General features: G+C 54.8%; 1 protein-coding gene across 5 annotated transcripts in view; it reads right to left on the bottom strand.

Annotated features, from left to right (window-relative positions):
* The window catches only part of DGKZ (diacylglycerol kinase zeta), a 59,519-nt gene that overhangs the window by 16,726 nt on the left and 21,879 nt on the right, over window positions 1-20,914 (bottom strand). For 2 of the 5 annotated variants that reach the window (XM_051966136.1, XM_051966137.1), the window contains exon 1: window positions 14,725-14,906. The exons of the other annotated variants lie outside the window; for them this stretch is intronic. In XM_051966136.1, the coding sequence (XP_051822096.1) occupies window positions 14,725-14,891 (167 nt within the window). In that variant the 5' untranslated portion in view covers window positions 14,892-14,906. Of the gene's footprint in view, window positions 1-14,724; window positions 14,907-20,914 lie in introns of those variants that run through there. 5 annotated transcript variants of the gene reach the window in all.

Below are 20,914 nucleotides of genomic sequence, written 5' to 3'. Positions count from 1 at the left end.
TGTGTTCCCCATCTCTAAAAAGGGATCCCAGACACTTTCCAGGACTGTTGTGAAAAAAGCGCTTTGGCCTCCAGACATAAGAGCTATTCTGGTGTCCAGGGCAACACCATCTCCCTCCACAGCGTGGTTTGAGTTTCAGAGGGTACACTTCCTGTTCCTTGACCTCAGGTTGGAGACAAGCTTTTAGTCACGTTCTCACCATCTCCAGGCCCCTCGGCCTCCAATCTCAAAGTGCCAGCTCCAAGTGGGTGTCTTTCTCTCCTACTCCTAGAACACTCCTAGGACCACTGGCACACACTGCCCAATAATGGCAGGGAGTGGGAAGGCAGTATCCTATATTTTTGTAGTTACTTCTCTGTGAATGTTTTTTTTTTTTTAAATTAAAGCTTTGTATTTTCCAAATATATACATGGATAGTTTTCAACATTCACTCTTGCAAAACCTTGTGTTCCAAAATTTCTCCCTCCTTTCCCCTCATCTTCTCCCCTAGATGGCAAGTAATCCAATGAATGTCGAACATGTGGAAATACAGATTTCCACAATTATCATGCTGCACAAGAAAAATCAGATCCAAAAGGGAAAAAAAACTAATAAAGAAAACAAAATGCAAGCAAACAACAAAAAAGTGCAAATATTATGTCGGACCCACACTCAGTCCTCATAGTCTCTCCTTGGGTGCAGATGGCTCTCTCCATCACAAGATCATTGGAACTAGTCTGAATCATCTCACTGTTGAAGAGGGCCACGTCCCTCAGAATGATCATCGTATAGTCTTGTTGTCCTGTACCATGATCTCCTGATTCTGCTCATTTCCCTCAGCATCAGTTCCTGTAAGTCTCTCCAGGCCTCTCAGAAACCTTCCTGCTGGTCGTTTCTTATAGAACAATACTATTCCATAGCATTCATACACCACAACTTATTCAGCCATTCCCCAATTGATGGGCAGCCACTCAGTTTCCATTTTCTTGCCACAAACATTTTGGTCTGTGCATGTTTTAAACCCTTTGTATAATGCAGACTCCTCGAGAATGGGGGGCTTAAGCTCTGCTCTCTGGGTTCTGATCATTCATTCCACCCAAACAGTTTTCCTCCCTAAAAATGACTTTATCTTTGCCAAAGTGAACAGCTTTTTAATGTACTCTATGTGGGGTTGTGGCTCCCCCCCCCCCATCCCGGGGTCTCCTGGACTTCCTCCTGACTGTTCCTTGTGCAGAATCTTCATCCAGATCATGTCTAGGTGTCCCAAAGGCTTTTTCTTCTGGGCCCTCTCTTCTCCTCCCTCCATACTGTTTTCCTGGGGGATCTCATCAGCTCCAATGGACTCTCCCATATCTATGCTGATTCTCAAATCTCTCATGTTCAACGGCCTATTAGACATCTCAAAGTGGAAATCCCATAGACACCTTAAACTCAACACCTTTGAAGTTGAGTCTTACCTCCTAAGGCCCTTCCCAGTTTGTCCCTATTAGTGCCAGAGGCACTAACCACCTTCCCAAGTCCCCCCAACTATGGTCTCGTCTGTTGCCGATTCTGACTTTGAATACCTCAGGCCAAGCCTACCTGTTGGCTGGTGGGCCTGCCCCAAATCCCCATTCCGCCCTTCTCCCCAGCTGCCAAAGTGAAGGCTCACCCCTGGCACCCCGGGGCTCCCCCTTCTCTAGAATCAAATGACAAACTCCTCCAAAGCCCTTCCACGTTCTCTTCTACCTGACCCTCTTACTGCTCACCCCACTGCTTTCTAGCTGTTCTTCTCCCAGAGAAGTCCCTCTCCTGCCCCCAGCCCGGGACGCTCCCCTTCGCCTCTGCCTCCTGCCCTCCTAAGTCCCGGCCCCAATCCCACCTTCCACAAGCCTTTCCTACTTCCTCGCCCGCCCGCGGGGATGACTGCGTGCTTGCTCCTGTTCTTGGCCCGTTGTTTCCTCCATGAGACTGCGAGATCCTTGCGGACAGGGACCTTTTCCTGTAGCCCCAGAAGGGGGACGGTACTGGATACAGATTAGCCACTTAATCAGTGTTTACTCATTAGCTTCAGACTTAGCTCACTGCCTGGCGCATAGGGCTGACGAAACGCTTGCTAAGTCTAAGCCCTGCGGAATATCCCAAAAGACTATTTCTTTACACCCACCATCCGGCCAAGCCTCTGCATCATTTAATTCCTGAAACAAGACCCCGGTCCAAAAAGCCTCAGGGGGGAGAGGCAGCGCCCCCATTTTCCCTGAGAAAGGCCCAGGCTCCCTTTGGCATCTTCTTGGGCACCAGGTGATACTCCCCAAACCCAGGCTGACGGCGGAGCCTGCGCTGGCACCGCACCAGCCTTGACACCCGGCAGGCTCATTCCATTCCTTTTTGGTCGGCAGACTACGGAGAAGCCTGTTGGTCCCATTGGCTGCCGCAGCCACATGGGGCCGGAGCTGCCGATTAATAAAGGACAATGATGTTCCTATCGCCTTCATCTTCTCCCGGCTCGTCCCCCCGCAGCCTCCTCCTCTCCACCTCCCCCAGTCTTCGCTTACGTCTGGAGGAACCTCCCGCTCCCCATCTGCCAGAAGCCACCGTGCTCCCTCTGATCCCTCATTCAAAATTCATCTCCCTCTTGGTGGCCCTTTCGCTCACGGCCCAGTGGCCAAGCTGCCGAGCCCGGGGGCCTCCGTTTCTCCCAGTGGAGAGGACCGGGACCGGAGCTGGCCCCGCTGCACCACCTGCCTCCTCCCGGGGCCCTGGAGGGGCCCCCACCTCCACGGCTCATCCGCGGGGCAGGCTGTGGAAGTCTCATCATCCCACACGCACAGATGGAAAAAGCTCAGGAAAGTGAAATGGCTCCCTGGGCTCGCCTCCCACAAGTTTCAGGGTGTCTGGACCCAAACCCAAGTCTCTGGCTCCAACACTGCTATTTTCTGCCTCTTTCACCAACACCTCCCAGACCCCCAGAGCTGCTCTAAAAGGAAGGGGGGAGGAACTTTAGAGAGGGTGACATGCGAAGGGGCCAGCCAAAGCCCCCGGGGGGAAGGGCTCGAAGCTTCTCTGGTCCCCAAAAAGTCTTGGGGAGAAAAAGCGTTGCCCTGTGGGGAAGTCCTCACAAGGGGGCAGCGGGGAGGGATCGGAGCCGAGGGGGAGCGTCCCACGCGAGGGGGCCGTCCGAGAACGGACGGTGTCCGGCCGGGGGAGCCGCGGCCCATGGAGGGGCAAAGGGAAAGGCCACGAGGGGCCGGGCAGGAAGGGCCCGAAATGCCAGAGGGCTTGATGTGACCTGTGCGGACCTGGCGGCCAGTGGGGGTTACTGGGGAGGGAGCTTTAGGAACGCCACTTTGGCAACTGAGAGAATGAGTGGAAACCTCTGCGCCCAGAGCCCGAGCCCGAGGGCAAACGGGGCCTCCGACACGCACTGATCGTGCACGTGCTCAGCGGCCCCCTTGGAAAACTGGAGAAACCATGGCCCCGGCTCCCGGACGCCGCGCGGCCAAAACGAGCCTCCATAAAGCCCGTCGCCAACTTTACGGTGCCGGCCGCCAAAGAGGGACGGGGAGAGGGGAAGACCACGGACGTGGGGAGGGCTCAAGGCCACAAAGCTTCCACCCTGGCCGATGGGACGGGGAAGGGAAAACTGGGAGATGGGCGGAAAAGACGGTTCTGACTTGGAGCATGTTGAATCTGAGAAGCTTTAGGGGGAGCCTCTGGTTCAGAGAGTACCGGAGCCCAGGGGAGCTGGCGAGAACACTGATCCAGCTCTGGAGTGCTCCCGGCCTCATCAGCAGAAGAGCCAACCTCCCTTAGAAAAGGACCTTCCACCTCCACCTTCTCCCTCCCTCTGTCCTTTCCTACCTCCGTGGCCCTGCTCAGGCCATTCTCTGGGCCCCAAAGGCCTCGCACCCAGCCCCATTTTCCAATCTTTAAAGGCTTAGCTCAAAACCAAGCTTTTCCTTGATGTCCTTCCTAACTAGTTCAGGCCACGGGATCTGTTCTCTTCTAAAGCCCGGGAGAATCTGTCTGGACCATTAAGGTGACCCATTTTCATCACTTTCCCATTTATGCCCCTGTCCCCGTCCCATCCTCCCCCCGCCCCAGGAGATGGCAAAGTGGTAGAGAGCCAGCCTAAGAGGGGCCGCTGGACTTGGAGTGAAGAGGAAGCTGGGATGGAATCCAGCCAGTCACACCACCCAGAGGACGATGAGAAAATGAGGTAAAGTGCAGAGAGCCCCAAATAAATCGGAGACGTGGCCAATGTACTCAATATATTCCACAGATCTCAGCCGGGGGCTTCAGAAGATCTGCTCAGGTTATAGATTAAGAGCACAGGGCAGGAAGTGCAGGAGCAGACACTTAGGAAGCTGAACAGCCCGGGGAAAAGAAAGATGCCAAGTCAAGGGAAGAAATACTGCTTCCCTCGGGGAAGTTCAGAGAAGGGGGGGGGGTGGGGACCCCATCCCCCACAGGGAGCTCCAGCTTTCCAAAGGCAACCCTTGGGAGTTCGAACAGAAAGACCGAGTCCCCCATGCCAGCAGGTAAGCGATGAGGGCGCCCAAAGTGGACAAAGCCATTTCTCGCCCATCTTCTCCTGCCCCCAAATAAGCTAGGTCATGGGGGCCAGCCACTTGCTCTCAGAGGCTTGTGTTCCCCATCTCTAAAAAGGGATCCCAGACACTTTCCAGGACTGTTGTGAAAAAAGCGCTTTGGCCTCCAGACATAAGAGCTATTCTGGTGTCCAGGGCAACACCATCTCCCTCCACAGCGTGGTTTGAGTTTCAGAGGGTACACTTCCTGTTCCTTGACCTCAGGTTGGAGACAAGCTTTTAGTCACGTTCTCACCATCTCCAGGCCCCTCGGCCTCCAATCTCAAAGTGCCAGCTCCAAGTGGGTGTCTTTCTCTTCTACTCCTAGAACACTCCTAGGACCACTGGCACACACTGCCCAATAATGGCAGGGGGTGGGAAGGCAGTATCCTATATTTTTGTAGTTACTTCTCTGTGAATGTTTTTTTTTTTTTAAATTAAAGCTTTGTATTTTCCAAATATGCACATGGATAGTTTTCAACATTCACTCTTGCAAAACCTTGTGTTCCAAAATTTCTCCCTCCTTTCCCCTCATCTTCTCCCCTAGATGGCAAGTAATCCAATGAATGTCGAACATGTGGAAATACAGATTTCCACAATTATCATGCTGCACAAAAAAAATCAGATCCAAAAGGGAAAAAAACTAATAAAGAAAACAAAATGCAAGCAAACAACAAAAAAGTGCAAATATTATGTCGGACCCACACTCAGTCCTCACAGTCTCTCCGTGGGTGCAGATGGCTCTCTCCATCACAAGATCATTGGAACTAGTCTGAATCATCTCACTGTTGAAGAGGGCCACGTCCCTCAGAATGATCATCGTATAGTCTTGTTGTCCTGTACCATGATCTCCTGATTCTGCTCATTTCCCTCAGCATCAGTTCCTGTAAGTCTCTCCAGGCCTCTCAGAAACCTTCCTGCTGGTCGTTTCTTATAGAACAATACTATTCCATAGCATTCATACACCACAACTTATTCAGCCATTCCCCAATTGATGGGCAGCCACTCAGTTTCCATTTTCTTGCCACAAACATTTTGGTCTGTGCATGTTTTAAACCCTTTGTATAATGCAGACTCCTCGAGAATGGGGGGCTTAAGCTCTGCTCTCTGGGTTCTGATCATTCATTCCACCCAAACAGTTTTCCTCCCTAAAAATGACTTTATCTTTGCCAAAGTGAACAGCTTTTTAATGTACTCTATGTGGGGTTGGGGCTCCCCCCCCCCCATCCCAGGGTCTCCTGGACTTCCTCCTGACTGTTCCTTGTGCAGAATCTTCATCCAGATCATGTCTAGGTGTCCCAAAGGCTTTTTCTTCTGGGCCCTCTCTTCTCCTCCCTCCATACTGTTTTCCTGGGGGATCTCATCAGCTCCAACGGACTCTCCCATATCTATGCTGATTCTCAAATCTCTCATGTTCAACGGCCTATTAGACATCTCAAAGTGGAAATCCCATAGACACCTTAAACTCAACACCTTTGAAGTTGAGTCTTACCTCCTAAGGCCCTTCCCAGTTTGTCCCTATTAGTGCCAGAGGCACTAACCACCTTCCCAAGTCCCCCCAACTATGGTCTCGTCTGTTGCCGATTCTGACTTTGAATACCTCAGGCCAAGCCTACCTGTTGGCTGGTGGGCCTGCCCCAAATCCCCCATTCCGCCCTTCTCCCCAGCTGCCAAAGTGAAGGCTCACCCCTGGCACCCCGGGGCTCCCCCTTCTCTAGAATCAAATGACAAACTCCTCCAAAGCCCTTCCACGTTCTCTTCTACCTGACCCTCTTACTGCTCACCCCACTGCTTTCTAGCTGTTCTTCTCCCAGAGAAGTCCCTCTCCTGCCCCCAGCCCGGGACGCTCTCCTTCGCCTCTGCCTCCTGCCCTCCTAAGTCCCGGCCCCAATCCCACCTTCCACAAGCCTTTCCTACTTCCTCGCCCGCCCGCGGGGATGACTGCGTGCTTGCTCCTGTTCTTGGCCCGTTGTTTCCTCCATGAGACTGCGAGATCCTTGCGGACAGGGACCTTTTCCTGTAGCCCCAGAAGGGGGACGGTACTGGATACAGATTAGCCACTTAATCAGTGTTTACTCATTAGCTTCAGACTTAGCTCACTGCCTGGCGCATAGGGCTGACGAAACGCTTGCTAAGTCACTGACCTTTTTTTTTAGCCCAAAAGCCTTGCGGAATATCCCAAAAGACTATTTCTTTACACCCACCATCCGGCCAAGCCTCTGCATCATTTAATTCCTGAAACAAGACCCCAATCCAGGGAGAGGCAGCGCCCCCCATTTTCTCTGCAAAAGGCCCAGGCTCCCTTTGGCACCTTCTTGGGCACCAGGTGATACTCCCCAAACCCAGGCTGACGGCAGAGCCTGCGCTGGCACCGCACCAGCCTTGACACCCGGCAGGCTCATTCCATTCCTTTTTGGTCGGCAGACTACGGAGAAGCCTGTTGGTCCCATTGGCTGCCGCAGCCACATGGGGCCGGAGCTGCCGATTAATAAAGGACAATGATGTTCCTATCGCCTTCATCTTCTCCCGGCTCGTCCCCCCGCAGCCTCCTCCTCTCCACCTCCCCCAGTCTTCGCTTACGTCTGGAGGAACCTCCCGCTCCCCATCTGCCAGAAGCCACCGTGCTCCCTCTGATCCCTCATTCAAAATTCATCTCCCTCTTGGTGGCCCTTCTGCTCACGGCCCAGTGGCCAAGCTGCCGAGCCCGGGGGCCTCCGTTTCTCCCAGTGGAGAGGACCGGGACCGGAGCTGGCCCCGCTGCACCACCTGCCTCCTCCGGGGCCCAGAGGGGCCCCCACCTCCACGGCTCATCCGCGGGGCAGGCTGTGGAAGTCTCATCATCCCACACGCACAGATGGAAAAAGCTCAGGAAAGTGAAATGGCTCCCTGGGCTCGCCTCCCACAAGTTTCAGGGTGTCTGGACCCAAACCCAAGTCTCTGGCTCCAACACTGCTATTTTCTGCCTCTTTCACCAACACCTCCCAGACCCCCAGAGCTGCTCTAAAAGGAAGAGGGGAGGAACTCTAGAGAGGGTGACATGCGAAGGGGCCAGCCAAAGCCCCCGGGGGGAAGGGCTCGAAGCTTCTCTGGTCCCCAAAAAGTCTTGGGGAGAAAAAGCATTGCCCTGTGGGGAAGTCCTCACAAGGGGGCAGAGGGGGAGGCAGCACCTGGCTGGGCCCCAGGAGCAGAAAGCAGCTGGGCCCCTTTCACAACCACCCCCTCATCTGTAAAATGTCAGCGAGAGAAGCCTGAGCTGGGGGGTGGCAGATAGGGAGGCTCGGGGTGGCAGGAGCCCAAGGCTCGGGAGGCTATTTTTAGCCCTGCTGTGATATGTCACTGGTGCTTGGAGAAGGCCACCAGAGAGAGGGGGCCTGACCGGGAGCTGCACCTGGCTGGAGACCCGGCCGGACACGGTCCTGGGCTCCCTCCTCTCAGATCCACCAGTGACTCAGGAGGGCCTTGGGAGGCGGCTGGTCCGTTCCCTCCACTTTACAGTGGAGCACTCCAAGGTTACGGTAATGCAATGACTTACCAAGGTCATTCATACAACTAATAGTACTGGGGCTCCAGCAAAAGGCAGCAGGGCTGGAGAGGTTTCCGCCGTCCTCCTCTTCCTGGTGCCTTCATTCTGAAGACCAGGGCCCTCAAGAACAGAGTCCCTCAAGCCTTCGCTCCTGGATCCCCAGAAAACACGAAAGGTCCTACAGCCCCCCCACCCCCCCGTGGCGTCTTGGAGATCACTTGCTTTTGGGCCCACGGCCTCCCTCGCTCAGCACCCCCAACCCGCCCCTCCCACCATCCTTCCATCAGCATTTAATCAAGTGCCACACGGTGCCAGGGTACAGAGCGAGGCCTTGGAGATTCAAAAACAAGAACAATCCTCGCCTTCTGGGAACCTGCATTTTACTGGAAGAAATAACATGTACGAGAGGAAAAAACAGGAATTACTTTTTGGAGGGAAAGGCACAATAATTGGGAGGATTAAAAATGAGCGCTTGAAAGGGGAGGCCTGAGCTTTTAAAGAAGTCAGGGGAGAGAAGGGGGGGGCACAGATGGATGTCCCAGGGGAGGGAGGGCAGAACATTTAGGCCAGATCACAGGGAAATGACTGTTCTCTGAGAATAAGAGCAGGATGCGGACCCCCAGAATATTAGAAATGGAAGGGATCAATCATCTGGCTCGTCTATCCTGTTTTACAAATGAAGGAACCAAGGCCCCGAGTCACTCGCAGGACGACATCCAGGTAAGAAGTGGCAGAAAAGAACCACTAACAACCCCTCTGGATTTCAAACTAGGCTCCATCAGAACACAGCAGGGGGTCAGCATGCCTTCTGAGGGGGAGGAGGGGGAGGAAAAGGAGGAGGAGGAGGGGGAGGAGGAGGATCCGGCGCCTCCCAAGGCCATGGAGTTATGGAGTGAAGGTTAGGAGGATCTTTTCCTGACTCCAGGCTCCCTTTGCCTCTTTGCAATTTCTGTTTGCCCCTCCTAAATCAACAAGCCTGATGTTCTTTCCCCCTGAAGCAGTGAGTTTGGGTTTTTGGGGGGTGAAAGAAAGACTCCTTTCCCACGCCGACCAGACACCCGTACGGAGGGGGCCACGTGACTCCCCAAACACCTCTTCTGTGGCCCCATTCTCTGAACTACCTAAACCACACAGGCTTCTCTGCCAAACAGGGGAGCGGGGCTCGCTCTCACACTTCCTCGCTCACTCTCTTGGCCCCAAGTGGCCCCCAAAGGCAGCTCGGCTGGCAGGGAGTGCAGCCCAGGGGCACAAAGAGCCCCCATCTCCAAGCAGGCTCCGACGGCACTAGCGAGAAGCGGCAGAAGGGCAGACTCCAAGCAGGAAGCTGAAGCCTGGGTGGGCTGTTCCGGGGACACGGAGCACGGGGGGCTAGCTTGGTGGGGTCCCTGCAAAGGCTCGCTCTGCGGAATTCGGCTGGGACAGGGAAGAGAGGAAGGGTCTCCAGAGCAGCGACGTGACCCTGGCAAAGCAAAGACCAGAGGGCCCAGAAGGGCATCTTCCCGGCCAGTCACAACCTTCTTCCCCCAAAGGCTTGGAACGTGGGGCAGGCTCCTCCCGTGGCCACCCCCTTCTCCTGCACCCTCTGGCTTCTGCCAGACTCCCACAGATCCAAGAGCGAGAGATGATGGCAGAAGAAAGGAAGTGTGGGGGAAGAGAGAGGAGACAGGGAAGGAGAGGGGCGAGTGGGAGGGGGAGCAGGAAGGGAGCGGAGGCTGGAAGGGGCCAGACGAGGCTGGTGCACTTTGGGAGGCTTGCTGGGAAACCCAGGGGACCAGGACATGGGAGGCTATTCTTCGGGTGACCTTGGCCAAGTTCACAGCCTCCCGGGCCTCCGCTTCCTCCTGGCTGGAAGGGGGCTTCTCTGCAGCCTCTCGGAGGTCCTCGCCGGTTCTAACCGCCCAGGCTGCTCTCCTGTAACTCCTTGCCCCGGAGGAGAGCTCGCCACATAACCGACATTTGCCCCCGGAGGATGGGCGCGTGCCTCTGAGAGGAGCGCCCCGAGGGCAGGCACCCGGCACAGGGCCTGGCCTACAGCAAGTGCTCACTAAATGCTTGCCGACTGACCGCTGATTTCCCCCTTCTTATAAATTTAGCCAAATACAACTATTGCGACATCCTCCCCACGGGGTGCTCGCGGTGAAATGAGGAGCGTTCCATTTAACGAGACAGTTACAAGCGTCCCCTCCGTGTCCCGAACTGCTCCATCCTGACGGCCCTCCCAACATCCCCCATCCTGCAGCGCGGCCTGGACCCGGCCGGCCCCTGGGAGCTTCTGGAGCTCCGGCACCTCCGGAAAGTGAGCCGGGGGCTGCCTGAGAGCAGCTCTGACCCACAGCCCTCCCCTCCTGGGAGTGCAGCTGGCCACTTCTTGTCCTTGGCGGCCCCCGGGTACCAGCTGGGGAGGGGGGAAAGGGGGAGGAGGAGGGGAGGAGGAGGAGGAGCCCTGACAATCAGTCCTGGATCCTAAGTTAGGGGCCAATGTCGCCCCCTTGTGCCCTCCTGGCATGGAGCAGGCGGGTGCCCAGCCCAGAGCTGGGGGCCCGGAAGGTCGGATGGCTGCGCCCTGGGCTGGGGAGCCCCCGGGCCGGGGGTTCCTGGCCTCGCTCACTGGCAGATGGGGCCCTGCCCACGCCCGGCTCCGTCACCCACCAGGCCCGCGTCCCCCAGGCTCCCAGCCCCGAAGGAGCGCCGCCGCAGTGCGACCTGCTCACCTGGCTCTCAGCCTCCTCACCCATAAACTGGGATCCCGACTGTGCCTACCCAGGCGCCCTGCGGGGCCTCCGCCCCATAAATTCTGCCCGTTACTGCTCGGACGCTCCCTGGGGCCTCAGAGGCCGTGGCTGTGCCCAGGGCGCCCCGCCAAGGGAGGGACCTGCTGCTCTGGCCTCCCCAGACGCCTCTGCCCACCTCCGTGGGGGGGTCCCTGGCCCCCCAGGACCCCCGCCTTCCGCAGCCCAGTGAGTCTCCCCCAGGGCCAGGACTGGCCCAGAAGCTCTGGCTTCAGAGCCTGCCACACCGACAGCCTCAGTGCCGGCCCCCTTTACCTCCGACCCCCCGCGTCGTAGGGAGACGGCGGGCTGGCCAGCAGGGCCCCCACATGTGGGGCCTCGAGCTGGCAGAAGCGCTGCCCCTTGGGCACCTCGCGTCCTCAGAGGCACAAACCAGGGGTCAGAAACGAGGGAACCGTGGCACGGTGTCCAATCTCGACCCGAGAGGCCTGGATTCTGGCCCCGGTTCTGCTGCTAATCTGTTCTATGGCCCCTCTCACCCCCTCCCCGAGATGACAAGGCTGAACCAGTCTGAGGCTCCTTCCAGCCCTCCAATGCTGGGCCACCAGCTCCCGTGGCCGAGCTCTCCGGGCGCTCGGCCCCTTTCCCCTTCTAAGGCCGCCCATCGAGCCCTGTGCTTCCCCTGGGTACCTGGGCGCGGCCCGGCCAGGCCCAAAGCCCTCCGGGAACAGTCGCTACAGGGGCCCCGGCTTCTCTTCCCCTGCGTCCGGCCTGCTGGGCGTCCAAGGAGAGGGCTCTCTGGCTGCCAGCGTCCCCAGGTAGGAGCAGCTCGGAGAGGGAAGTGAGCCGCCCAGGGATCACCGGGGGAGGAAAGAGCCCGGCCTTCACTCAGGCTCTCTGACTCCCAGTTCTGGATTTTTCCACACCGCAGCCTCACCGCCGGCACCCCGGGCACCCAATAGAAAGCGAGGGAAGAGGCGAGGAGAGCGAGCATTTATATATAGGCCTATGGTATGCCAGGAACTGTGCCAGCTGCTCTACAAACATTATCTCATAGGAGATAATAATAAATAAAAGGTTTCTCTCCGGCAGCTTCTGAAACAGCCTCTGCGGGGAGTAGGTTCCTCAGGAGGCTGGACTCAGGCCCTCCCCTCTCCCCACCCCCAGCGACCCTGCAGCTCCCAAATGTTGGCCTCTGACCTCTGACCTCTATCTGTTTGCCATCCTGCGCAGGGAAGAAATGTGGGACTCAAATTTTTATAAAAGTGAATGTCGGGAACTTTCTTTACATGTGATTGAAAAAAAATACTATTTAAAAAAAAGGAGAGACAGACTTGGTGCTCCAGTGCCCAGCTCTGTTCTGGCAAGATAAAGTGGCCCAAAGTCACCGGCCGGAGAGGGAAGGAATGGGGACTCTGAGCCGGGGCCCCCGAGTCCGGAGCTCTGGGCGTCTGACCTTGTTCCTACTCCGGCGACCCAAGACCCTTCTCTTGGCCAGGTACTTTCAGCACTGAACAGACGAGAGCAGCACGAAGGAAGTTAAAAAGCCACAGCCCTTTGGCCTCGGGAGCTTCGGAGCCGGAGACATGACTAAGGGCTGCTGGCTCCCAGGGAATCAATGGTGTCTCAGAGGGGAGGGAGCCAGGGCTTTGTGCAAGGTGCTGGCAGCCGGTGACGCCCCGGGGGCAGCAAACCAGCTAATCCACAGGCAGGTGACCTTCAGTTCAGAGAGGAGGCCGAGGCTGGCAGATCCACCCCTCCCTGCTGGGCGGCGGGTCCCCTGGCAAACCCAGGAAGTCCTGCCATCCCAGCATAAGGAAACACGGGGGCAATGATCTCAGGTTCGGGGGCCAAGGCTATGGACCCAGCTCCTCCCCAACTGAGTAATGAGGTAGCAGCTGGAAGGGCGAGACAGGGTTGTCCTGCCAGGCTGGGCAGGTGGCATCCAGATGATGAAGCTGGTTATAGGTTCAGAGAAGTCTGCCTGGCACCCAGCCTGGCATCATGGCAAGAGCAGGGAGCTGAACCAAAGGGCCTGGGTTTGAATCAGATTCTGCCGCTCTGACCTGTGACCTTGGGCAAGCCACTGTGCCCCTCTCTGAGTCCCAGCCTGGGCCTGGTAGGACCAGGGGCCTTTGGAGCCCGAGGAAGCCTGGCTTCGGTGGAGAGAGGGCTCAGGCTCCAAAGCTGCCCGGCACGACTTCATTTCTGGGAGCCTCGGTTTCTCCGTCTGTAAATAAGGGTCACCCAAACGAAGCCCTCGCCCCTCAGCCTGAGAGGCTCGGACGAGCGCCGAGCCCTCGGAAAGCTTCCGGCGCTCCCCGTCTGCTCTAAAGGCCCCATCCCACCCCAAGCCTTCTTCCTCCTCTGGGCTCCCTGCCGGGCGCTCACGTCCACAACTACAACTGGTGTCGTGGGAGACAACCAGAGAGAGAACGGGGGGGGGGGCCCAGGCCCGCGGTCCTTATGCCCGTCACCCGGGACAAAAGGAAGCCAGAAACCAGGATGCTCGCTAAGGGTGACACGGGCCAGCCCGGCCGGATATTCCCCAAACTGAATCAGCGAGCAAGACTGGGGGAAGAAAGGGAAGGGGGAGGATGACGGGCACCCATCACAGCGATGAGTGTTCTCTGCCCTGTCCTTTCCCATCATGCATTTCGTCCTCCCTCGGCCCACCCCTGCACCAGAGGATTCCGCACCTGGCCGGCGGCTGGTCCCTAGGTGCGCCTTTCTGAGAGAGCCCCTCTGCCAGGGCTGGGGCAGCGGCCCCTCTGCCAGGGAGCGGCGGGCTGGCGAGAAGGGGACGGGGCCCCCTCTGCGCCCTCTCACACCGCCGCACCTGTGCCCAGCACACGAGCCTCACCGGCCGCGGCACCTCGCGGGTCCACACTGAGCCCCAGGATTTGGGCCCGGCTCCAGCTTCGGTGCAGGGCAGGGGAAAGCCACCCAGTCAGACTTGTCCTCAGCCAATTCCAGACGTGACGTGCCCTTTTCTCAACGTAAGGCAAGAGATTATTGGGGGTAAAGTCTGCCCGAGACTCAGAACTGAGCACAAGGACACCCGGGCATCAGAGCCGAGCCGGACTTTAGCCAAGCCATCCCCGGGCAGAGTCCAGCAGCATCCCGAGGAAAGGAGAGGCTCGGGACCCCCTGTCCCCCTCAAAGCAAGAAGCAGTGCCCAGGCAGCCCTGCAAGCGCGGCCTTGTCACTCACTGAGCCCCCGCGGCCGCTCCCAACCAGTCAGTGCGGAACAAAACAGGGCAGCGAGCAGCAGGACCCCGGGGGCGCCCCCAGATCCAGCAGGACGAGGTGCCAGAGAGCGGAGGCAGGGCCCCCTTCCCACAGGGCTGCCCCCGAGCCTGGATGAGGGGCCGGCATCCCCTGCGGCAGCAGCCGCCTCCTTCCCGAGCCCTCCAAAAACCAAACCCAAGCTGCCAGAACCGGCGCCAACAGCGAGGCAGCGTGGGTCTGGGGAACTTTGCCCAGAGCGGGCCGAGGAGGAAAGGCAGGGCCAGCTGCCCTACGGGGGTCGCGGGGGGCGGCAACGACGCTGCAAGGAAACCAGAAGCCCCGGGACGGAGGCGGGAGGCAACCGGGAGCACCGGAGGGCGGCCCGAGGCTTCCAGGGGAGTGGGGCAGAGCCGACGGGACGGGAGCGTGCCAGGGGATGCGGACGGGAGGGGACAACGACCCGGGAGGGGAACAGAAGGGACGACGACCAGAGGATGCCTTCAGGATGGGGGCGGGAGGTGACAATGCCCAGGGGTTTGCTGGGGGGTTGGGTGACAGCGGCCAGAGAGGGGGTGCCACGCGGACGGCACGGGGTGAGCCCGGCCTGCGGTTGTTATGGCGACAAGCAGAGGCTGACCGGTCCGGACGTTGTCATAGGGACGGCGGGCAGGGCAGGGTCCGAGCGCTCGCTCACCTGTGGCCGAAGAGCCGCAGCCCCGGGAAACGCCTCTTGCTGAGCCGGCGCGGCGCCTTGTCGGGCTCGGGGCCGCGGGCCCCCTCCGAGCCGCTGGACGAGGCCGAGGCCGAGTCCGAGCCGCTGCTCCGGGCCTCGGCTCCGCCGCCGCCGTCGGGGGGCTCCATGCGGCCCTAGCCCCGGGCCGCGCAGGGCCGGCGGGAGACGCCCATGGCGCGCCGGACTCTGTCCCTCGGTCCGGTCCGCCCGCGCGGGTCAGCGCTCCGGCGGCGGAGCGGTCGCAGGGGCCATGGGGCTCGTCCGCCCGCTCAGAGCAGCGCGAGCAGCGCGAGCAGCGGCAGGGCAGCCCGGACTCCAGGAAGTGCCGCCGGGGGCGGAGGGAGCGCAGCGAAGAGAGCGAGCCTGCGCGCAGGGCCCCGCCGAGCTGCCCGCGCCGCTGCCTGCGCCCAGAGCCCCGCCCCCAGCGGCCGCTCCGCTCCTCCCCGATGGCCCGGCCCCGCCCCTAGAGGCTTCTTCGTCCCTCCTCGATGGGTCCAGCCCCGCCCCTGGCGGCAGCCCCTCCGTCCCTTCCTCATGGCCTGGCTCCGCCCCCGCTCCCTGACCTGCGGCGCCCTCTGCCGGCGTCGCGGCGCATAGCCCCAGCCATCCCTATTACTGGAGGCGCTGTAGCTCCGTCCCCATTGCACGCCCCTGTCCGCCCCCTTTACACGCCCCTTCTCCGTATCACAACAAAGCTTATTGAGCACGGCACCCAGACACACGACGCTCTTAGCTTCCCTCCAGGTTCCAAAGAGCAGCCCCCGGCGACGCGAAGCCTCGACTGACCCCTAGTGGTGAGTGCCGGCGGGTTCCCTCGTGGCTCCTTTATCCCGGCCCCGCCCCCACCCAGAGCGTAACCCCCCCAAGGGCGGCACTTTTGTTCTTTTTTGTTCTGAGCGGGATTGGTTTGGTCCCTAGGAGGAGACTCGAGCTGCGAGAGGCTTTACCGACCCCTCGTGTTACGGATGAGGAAACTGAGGCTCACAGGTTTTAAATGCGGCCCTTCCAAGGACGGGGGAGGGCTCTGTTCACTGATTGGTGGCCTCCATCAGCGAGCACTTAAGTGCCTGCTGTGTACCTGCTCCGGCGTGAGCCACCCGAGGGCCTGGACCAAAGTCCCCCAGCTTCCAGTACAACGTCCCCAAGCCCTTGCAGTCTTCCAAGGCTCAAATCCAGGGGCCGCCAGATGGTGCGTCCGCCCTGGAGTCAGAAGGACCTGAGTTCAAATCCAGCCTCAGACACTTCATAGTCCTACCTGCGTGACCCTGGGCAACTCACTTAACCCCCCTGCCTTGCAACAAAACCCAAAAACACCGACACCCAGACCCCACCTTCTTCCTTCCTGGTGTCCCCTCCAGGGCCTTCCCTCAGAGACCCCCGCATCCCCTCTGCTCTGTCCCCAGCTACCTCCATGTTTTATTTCTCCCGTCACAGAGGGATGTCCAGAAGCGCACGGACCCAGAAGCCCTCGGAGAGCCCGTTAGCGTTCCGTGAGGAAGCGGGCAGGGATTGTGGAACACAAGCCCTCCCTTAGGAGGCTGTAAGCTCCGCGGGGGCAGGGAGCCCGTTCTTCCCTTTCTTTGTGTCCCTAGCACTTACCGCGCGGACGCGGCTCATAGATCTTAATGAACGCTTAACTGCCGGCCCCTTGAGAGCTCCCAAATCATAGTATCACAGCGTCACACTCGGTAGTCATCATTTTACAGATAAAAAAGGGGCCTTAGGGGCCGGGATTCATACCCTGTGACTCTAAATCTGGCCCTTTTTCTCTCTCTCCCACACTGGCTTTTTGATGGATGTGGAATAAAACAAGCATTTCCATAACAGTAGAATAGCCGAGAATGGGTTCTTATCCAAAAAAGGTGACCTCTCCCCCTCCATTTATGCAAGGGAACTGCCCGAGTCAGCAGGGGGACGATGTCCTTCTGAATTTCAGCCCAAAATGCATCAGCAATGCTAAGGCTAAGGGCTTCCTCCCTCCTGCTCAAAGAAGCAGAAGAGGGGGGATATGGCAGGACATCCGCCACCGCCGCCCTGAGAAGGGAACTGAGGGATCTGCGAAGCTCCCGGCTGCCCTCTGCTTTTGTCCTTTTCCAAGCATGGCTCAGAGATAGGAATTCTGGTCAATAGCCTTTCCCCGCGTGTTCCCACGGTTGAGAATTAAGATTGGGAATTCCTCAGTTCCGCCATTTTGACGGAGGAAGAGGATGGTCCTATATCTATATCCCAAAGCCGGGAGGGGGTAAGATGGAGGAAAGAGACCGCCACTTTCCCACTTTGCCACCTTATTATTGCCCGTGTTGCTTGGATGGTGCAGTTGGAGCTGCTTCCTCAAAGAAATCTAATAGGTTCTCCAAGGGCTCTATGCCTCTGTTTGTTCATGGGCTTCTGAAAATTCCTTGCATCACAGAATACGTAAATGTGTGGTGGATGAAATAAAAGCTGTCCTTTACCTAATACCCGCCGGGTACACTGAGTGTCTGTGGCGGAGATGGAGACCCAGTTACCTACTTTTAGGAAAACCTGGACATGAGGCCTATCTAAGCTTTATTTTAGACACTTCTAGGGGGGCATCAGCCATCAAAACTGACCTTCTAGGGTCTCAGATCTAGTTCAAGTGAGCCCCAAATCCTTGGGCTGTTGAAGGGAGTGGGGGGGACACACCAACCCCTCTCACAATCACAACATGGCCTTTCCTTTTTCCCTCACATATTACATAAACTCACCCAGGAATATATAACATAGCAATACACTTGTCCTTAAATGAATTCTTTTGCACACCGACACTGCAACTTCTAGATACCATGTTCACGCAGACACATGCTTAGAAGTTTGGACGGGGCTGTAATTACAAGTCAACTCAGAATCCTTTGATATATAAATCACTGATGGTGAAATGATGAATTTGCCCAAACATTTTGGAACTGAAAGAGAAGTATCGAATGCTTCATACCTTTTAAGCCTATGAAATGGGTTTGTACCCCAAAAGAATTCAAAGAAATATGGAAAGATGTGTGGGAAGTGATGAAGAGTACCAACAACATGTACAATTACTTATACTCGATCTCAGTTTCTTCTGATAAAATGTGGATAACAACAGCACCTCCCTATCAGGACAGTACTGAGAATTAAACAAGTATTTCTCATGCAATTCCTTTCCAAGCCTTCCCATGAATCCACCCCAGACTCTTCCACGCAAGGAAGGGCCTTCCTCTCAATCTTTTGCCATCATGTGGAGGCTGATGTTTCACCCTCATTCAGTATTCCTCCCTTTCTCTCACCACACTAGTGGTATCTACTGGGATGGAGAAAGACTATTGTTGAGACTAGGTCACACAGTTGGATGGACAATTCATACAGCCGGTCCTTCGAGACCTATAGCTAATGGACAATGAACAAGGCCCAGAATGGAAGAGAATAGAAGATTAGAGTTGGAAATTTAAGCAGCATTTTCAAGAGCCTCAAGCTTTGCTCTGAAACAAGGTGCAATCCTTCTCAACCCAATGTTCTTCTGGCTTCCACAAAGTCCTATTCTGATTCCTCAATTCCTGAAGACTATCCCAGTGGGTCATGAGCCTAAGAGGGTAGTAAGGAGCTAGAAAGGCCCTCAATATGGTCTGAGTAATAAAGTATGTCTTCTGTCCGAAGTAGGCTCAGGAGGCTCAATATCCAGTAGTCTATGGCCCACTTCTGATTTGGGGATAATGGTAGCAATATGTAAAAGAAACAATGGGGGAGGGAATGGGACAATCATGTTGGAAATCTTGTTGGAAATCCCATCCCACTATAAATAAAAGCAAAAGATAAAAGGAAGTCACACCAAAAGGGAATCACTGGTTGTTCTTGAAGAAGAAAGTCAAGAAGTCAGCAGAATTGGTTTCCTTGCATGTCCAAAGGTAACAGAACATATACTTTCAAGGGGTGACTGGATCACTTTTGCATCATAGTGTTTACGAGAGCCCTCACAAGCAGTCCAAAATGAAAATAACTGCCAGTCGTGTGCCAAAATCTGCGGGAGGGGAGGAAGAGGTACTGGCTTTCTAAAAACTCAGTAAGCTCTGCCAAGTTAAATTAATGCATACTTTAATATTTGATGATGCAAAAGAGAAATTTCTTCTCTGAATTCATATGGTAGGTCACTACTGCCACACATATATTTACCACGATGCAAAAATTATGGAGGTAAAGACATAGGTCAACCTCATTATGCTCAAGTATAGATTAAGCCCTCAGACATATCTAAACGATCATGAGGATTCCGACAAGGCTTCTTAGAGGCAGAACCAGGACAGAGGGACAGAGAAATAATTCGTTTATATATCGCAATATTGTACATTCCTCTTAGGCCATAATAAAGAAAAAATGAAGTCACTGTGCAATACTTCTTTCAACATCATAAACTGAAAACAATCATGATCTCATACATCCCCTAAGGAAACAAACCTCATCAAACAAACTCTATAGGTAAACTTATGTCAGGTAACAGATTAAATTACATTTAGAAGATTCACAAATAGACTGACTGAGGAAGAGGGTTTGCCAAGGATCAGGGACAGCTGAGATTCCTCTGGCTTCTTGTCTCAGGAATATGGAAAACCCTTAAGTAAAATTTTACAGCCCCGAGGAAAGATTTTGTTTAGATGAAGTTAATATTTAAGCAGACTTTTAGTTATCCAAAAATTGCAGAAGGAACAGTGCTGAGTCTCAAATAATAAAGGAAAATTAATTCTCATAATAGTGATTTCAATACAAGGTGAGCAAAGGCAAGGTCTGCCAGAGACTGATTTAACAAATGCATTTACACTTCAAAAATCAGCAATTGTTACAAATCAGGGCTTGATTTATTTTTATTGATTGTCTAGACTTAAGAAATTATTAATAAAATTAAACTCATATGAATATAGATTTTTGATTTTTTTTTTCTGGTGAGCCTGGTTGTTAAACATTTTGTGACATATCTACTACTCTATAAACATTATTTGAGCATAGTAGGAGGGCAGTAAGCTTTATGGTTTGTGAAATACTTTACATACATTGTAAAGTACTTCACATACATCGAATCTCACAACACCCTTGGGTATCTGGGAGGGTAGAGAAAAATATGCTAGGAAATATTTCAGGAATAGGAAAAGAGAAGTCAAAGGCTTATCAATAATACAAAAGCATCTCACCTGTTTACAAACATCTATATACAGTCAGATCACCAACTTATTAGAGCAAAGACAAAGAGCTAGAATAAAAATTAGAAGAGAGGGCATTTGACATAGAAAACTCAAACCTGACCTATTTAGATTAACTATTCACAAAAAATGGGAAACGGATAAGAGAACAGAACCTGACAATGATTATTGTGATTTCCTGAATAATTTTAACTGTTAGAGGTCTATTGCCATCATTAGGAGACCAAAAAGGTTTAGAATTTGCCTTCTCACAAACTCTTCTTGCTAAATATAGAGATGTCACAGTCATAGGCAATGTCAATTCAAAATATAAATTCATAAAATCCTATGGTTGTGGATGGTAGAGGATTATGAGCAGTATCAATTCATTAAACAAAAGCAATAAAGGGAAAACAAGTTTACAGAAAGCTTGGCAAGAGACAAAATTGTCCCAAGGGAATTAAAGATGAAACCGGAAGGAAAACAAGGAACAGTCAAAAATAGAAACAGTCTATGAAGATTTCTATGCAAACAATTTTTTTCCCTCAATGACAATAAGGACACAGCATGTTTACTTAATTAGTCCAGTCCCCAGTTTGCTGCATTAGAAACCAGGACTCAGAAATGATACAAAAGAAAACAAAGGTGAGAAAAACACTTAGACCAGACCATGGTCCATGCTCAAGGTAACACAATTTAGAGAACACAATTTTCTAAATAGCTGAAGAGATCAAATGTTTGGGGAAAATTGTGAACTTATTACTCAAATGCTGAACTGATCCATAAGTTCTTCAATTCAGGACATTCTTCCCATGATATCATAACCCCTCCATGTCTGCTCATCTTACTGACTCTTAGATAGTATGGCATAATAAATATGGAGTCAGGAAAACCTGAATTCAAATCTTACCCAAGACCCTTATTAGCTGTGAGGTCCTAGGCAAACATTTAACCTCTCTTACATTAAATCCTATGATTTTTGTCCTTGCACC

The sequence above is a fragment of the Antechinus flavipes genome, chromosome 6 (genome assembly GCF_016432865.1).
Source record: "Antechinus flavipes isolate AdamAnt ecotype Samford, QLD, Australia chromosome 6, AdamAnt_v2, whole genome shotgun sequence".
Classification (NCBI taxonomy): Eukaryota; Metazoa; Chordata; class Mammalia; order Dasyuromorphia; family Dasyuridae; genus Antechinus; species Antechinus flavipes.
The sequence above is the reverse complement of the archived record's forward strand: the minus strand, read 5'-3'. Positions and strand labels throughout refer to the sequence as shown.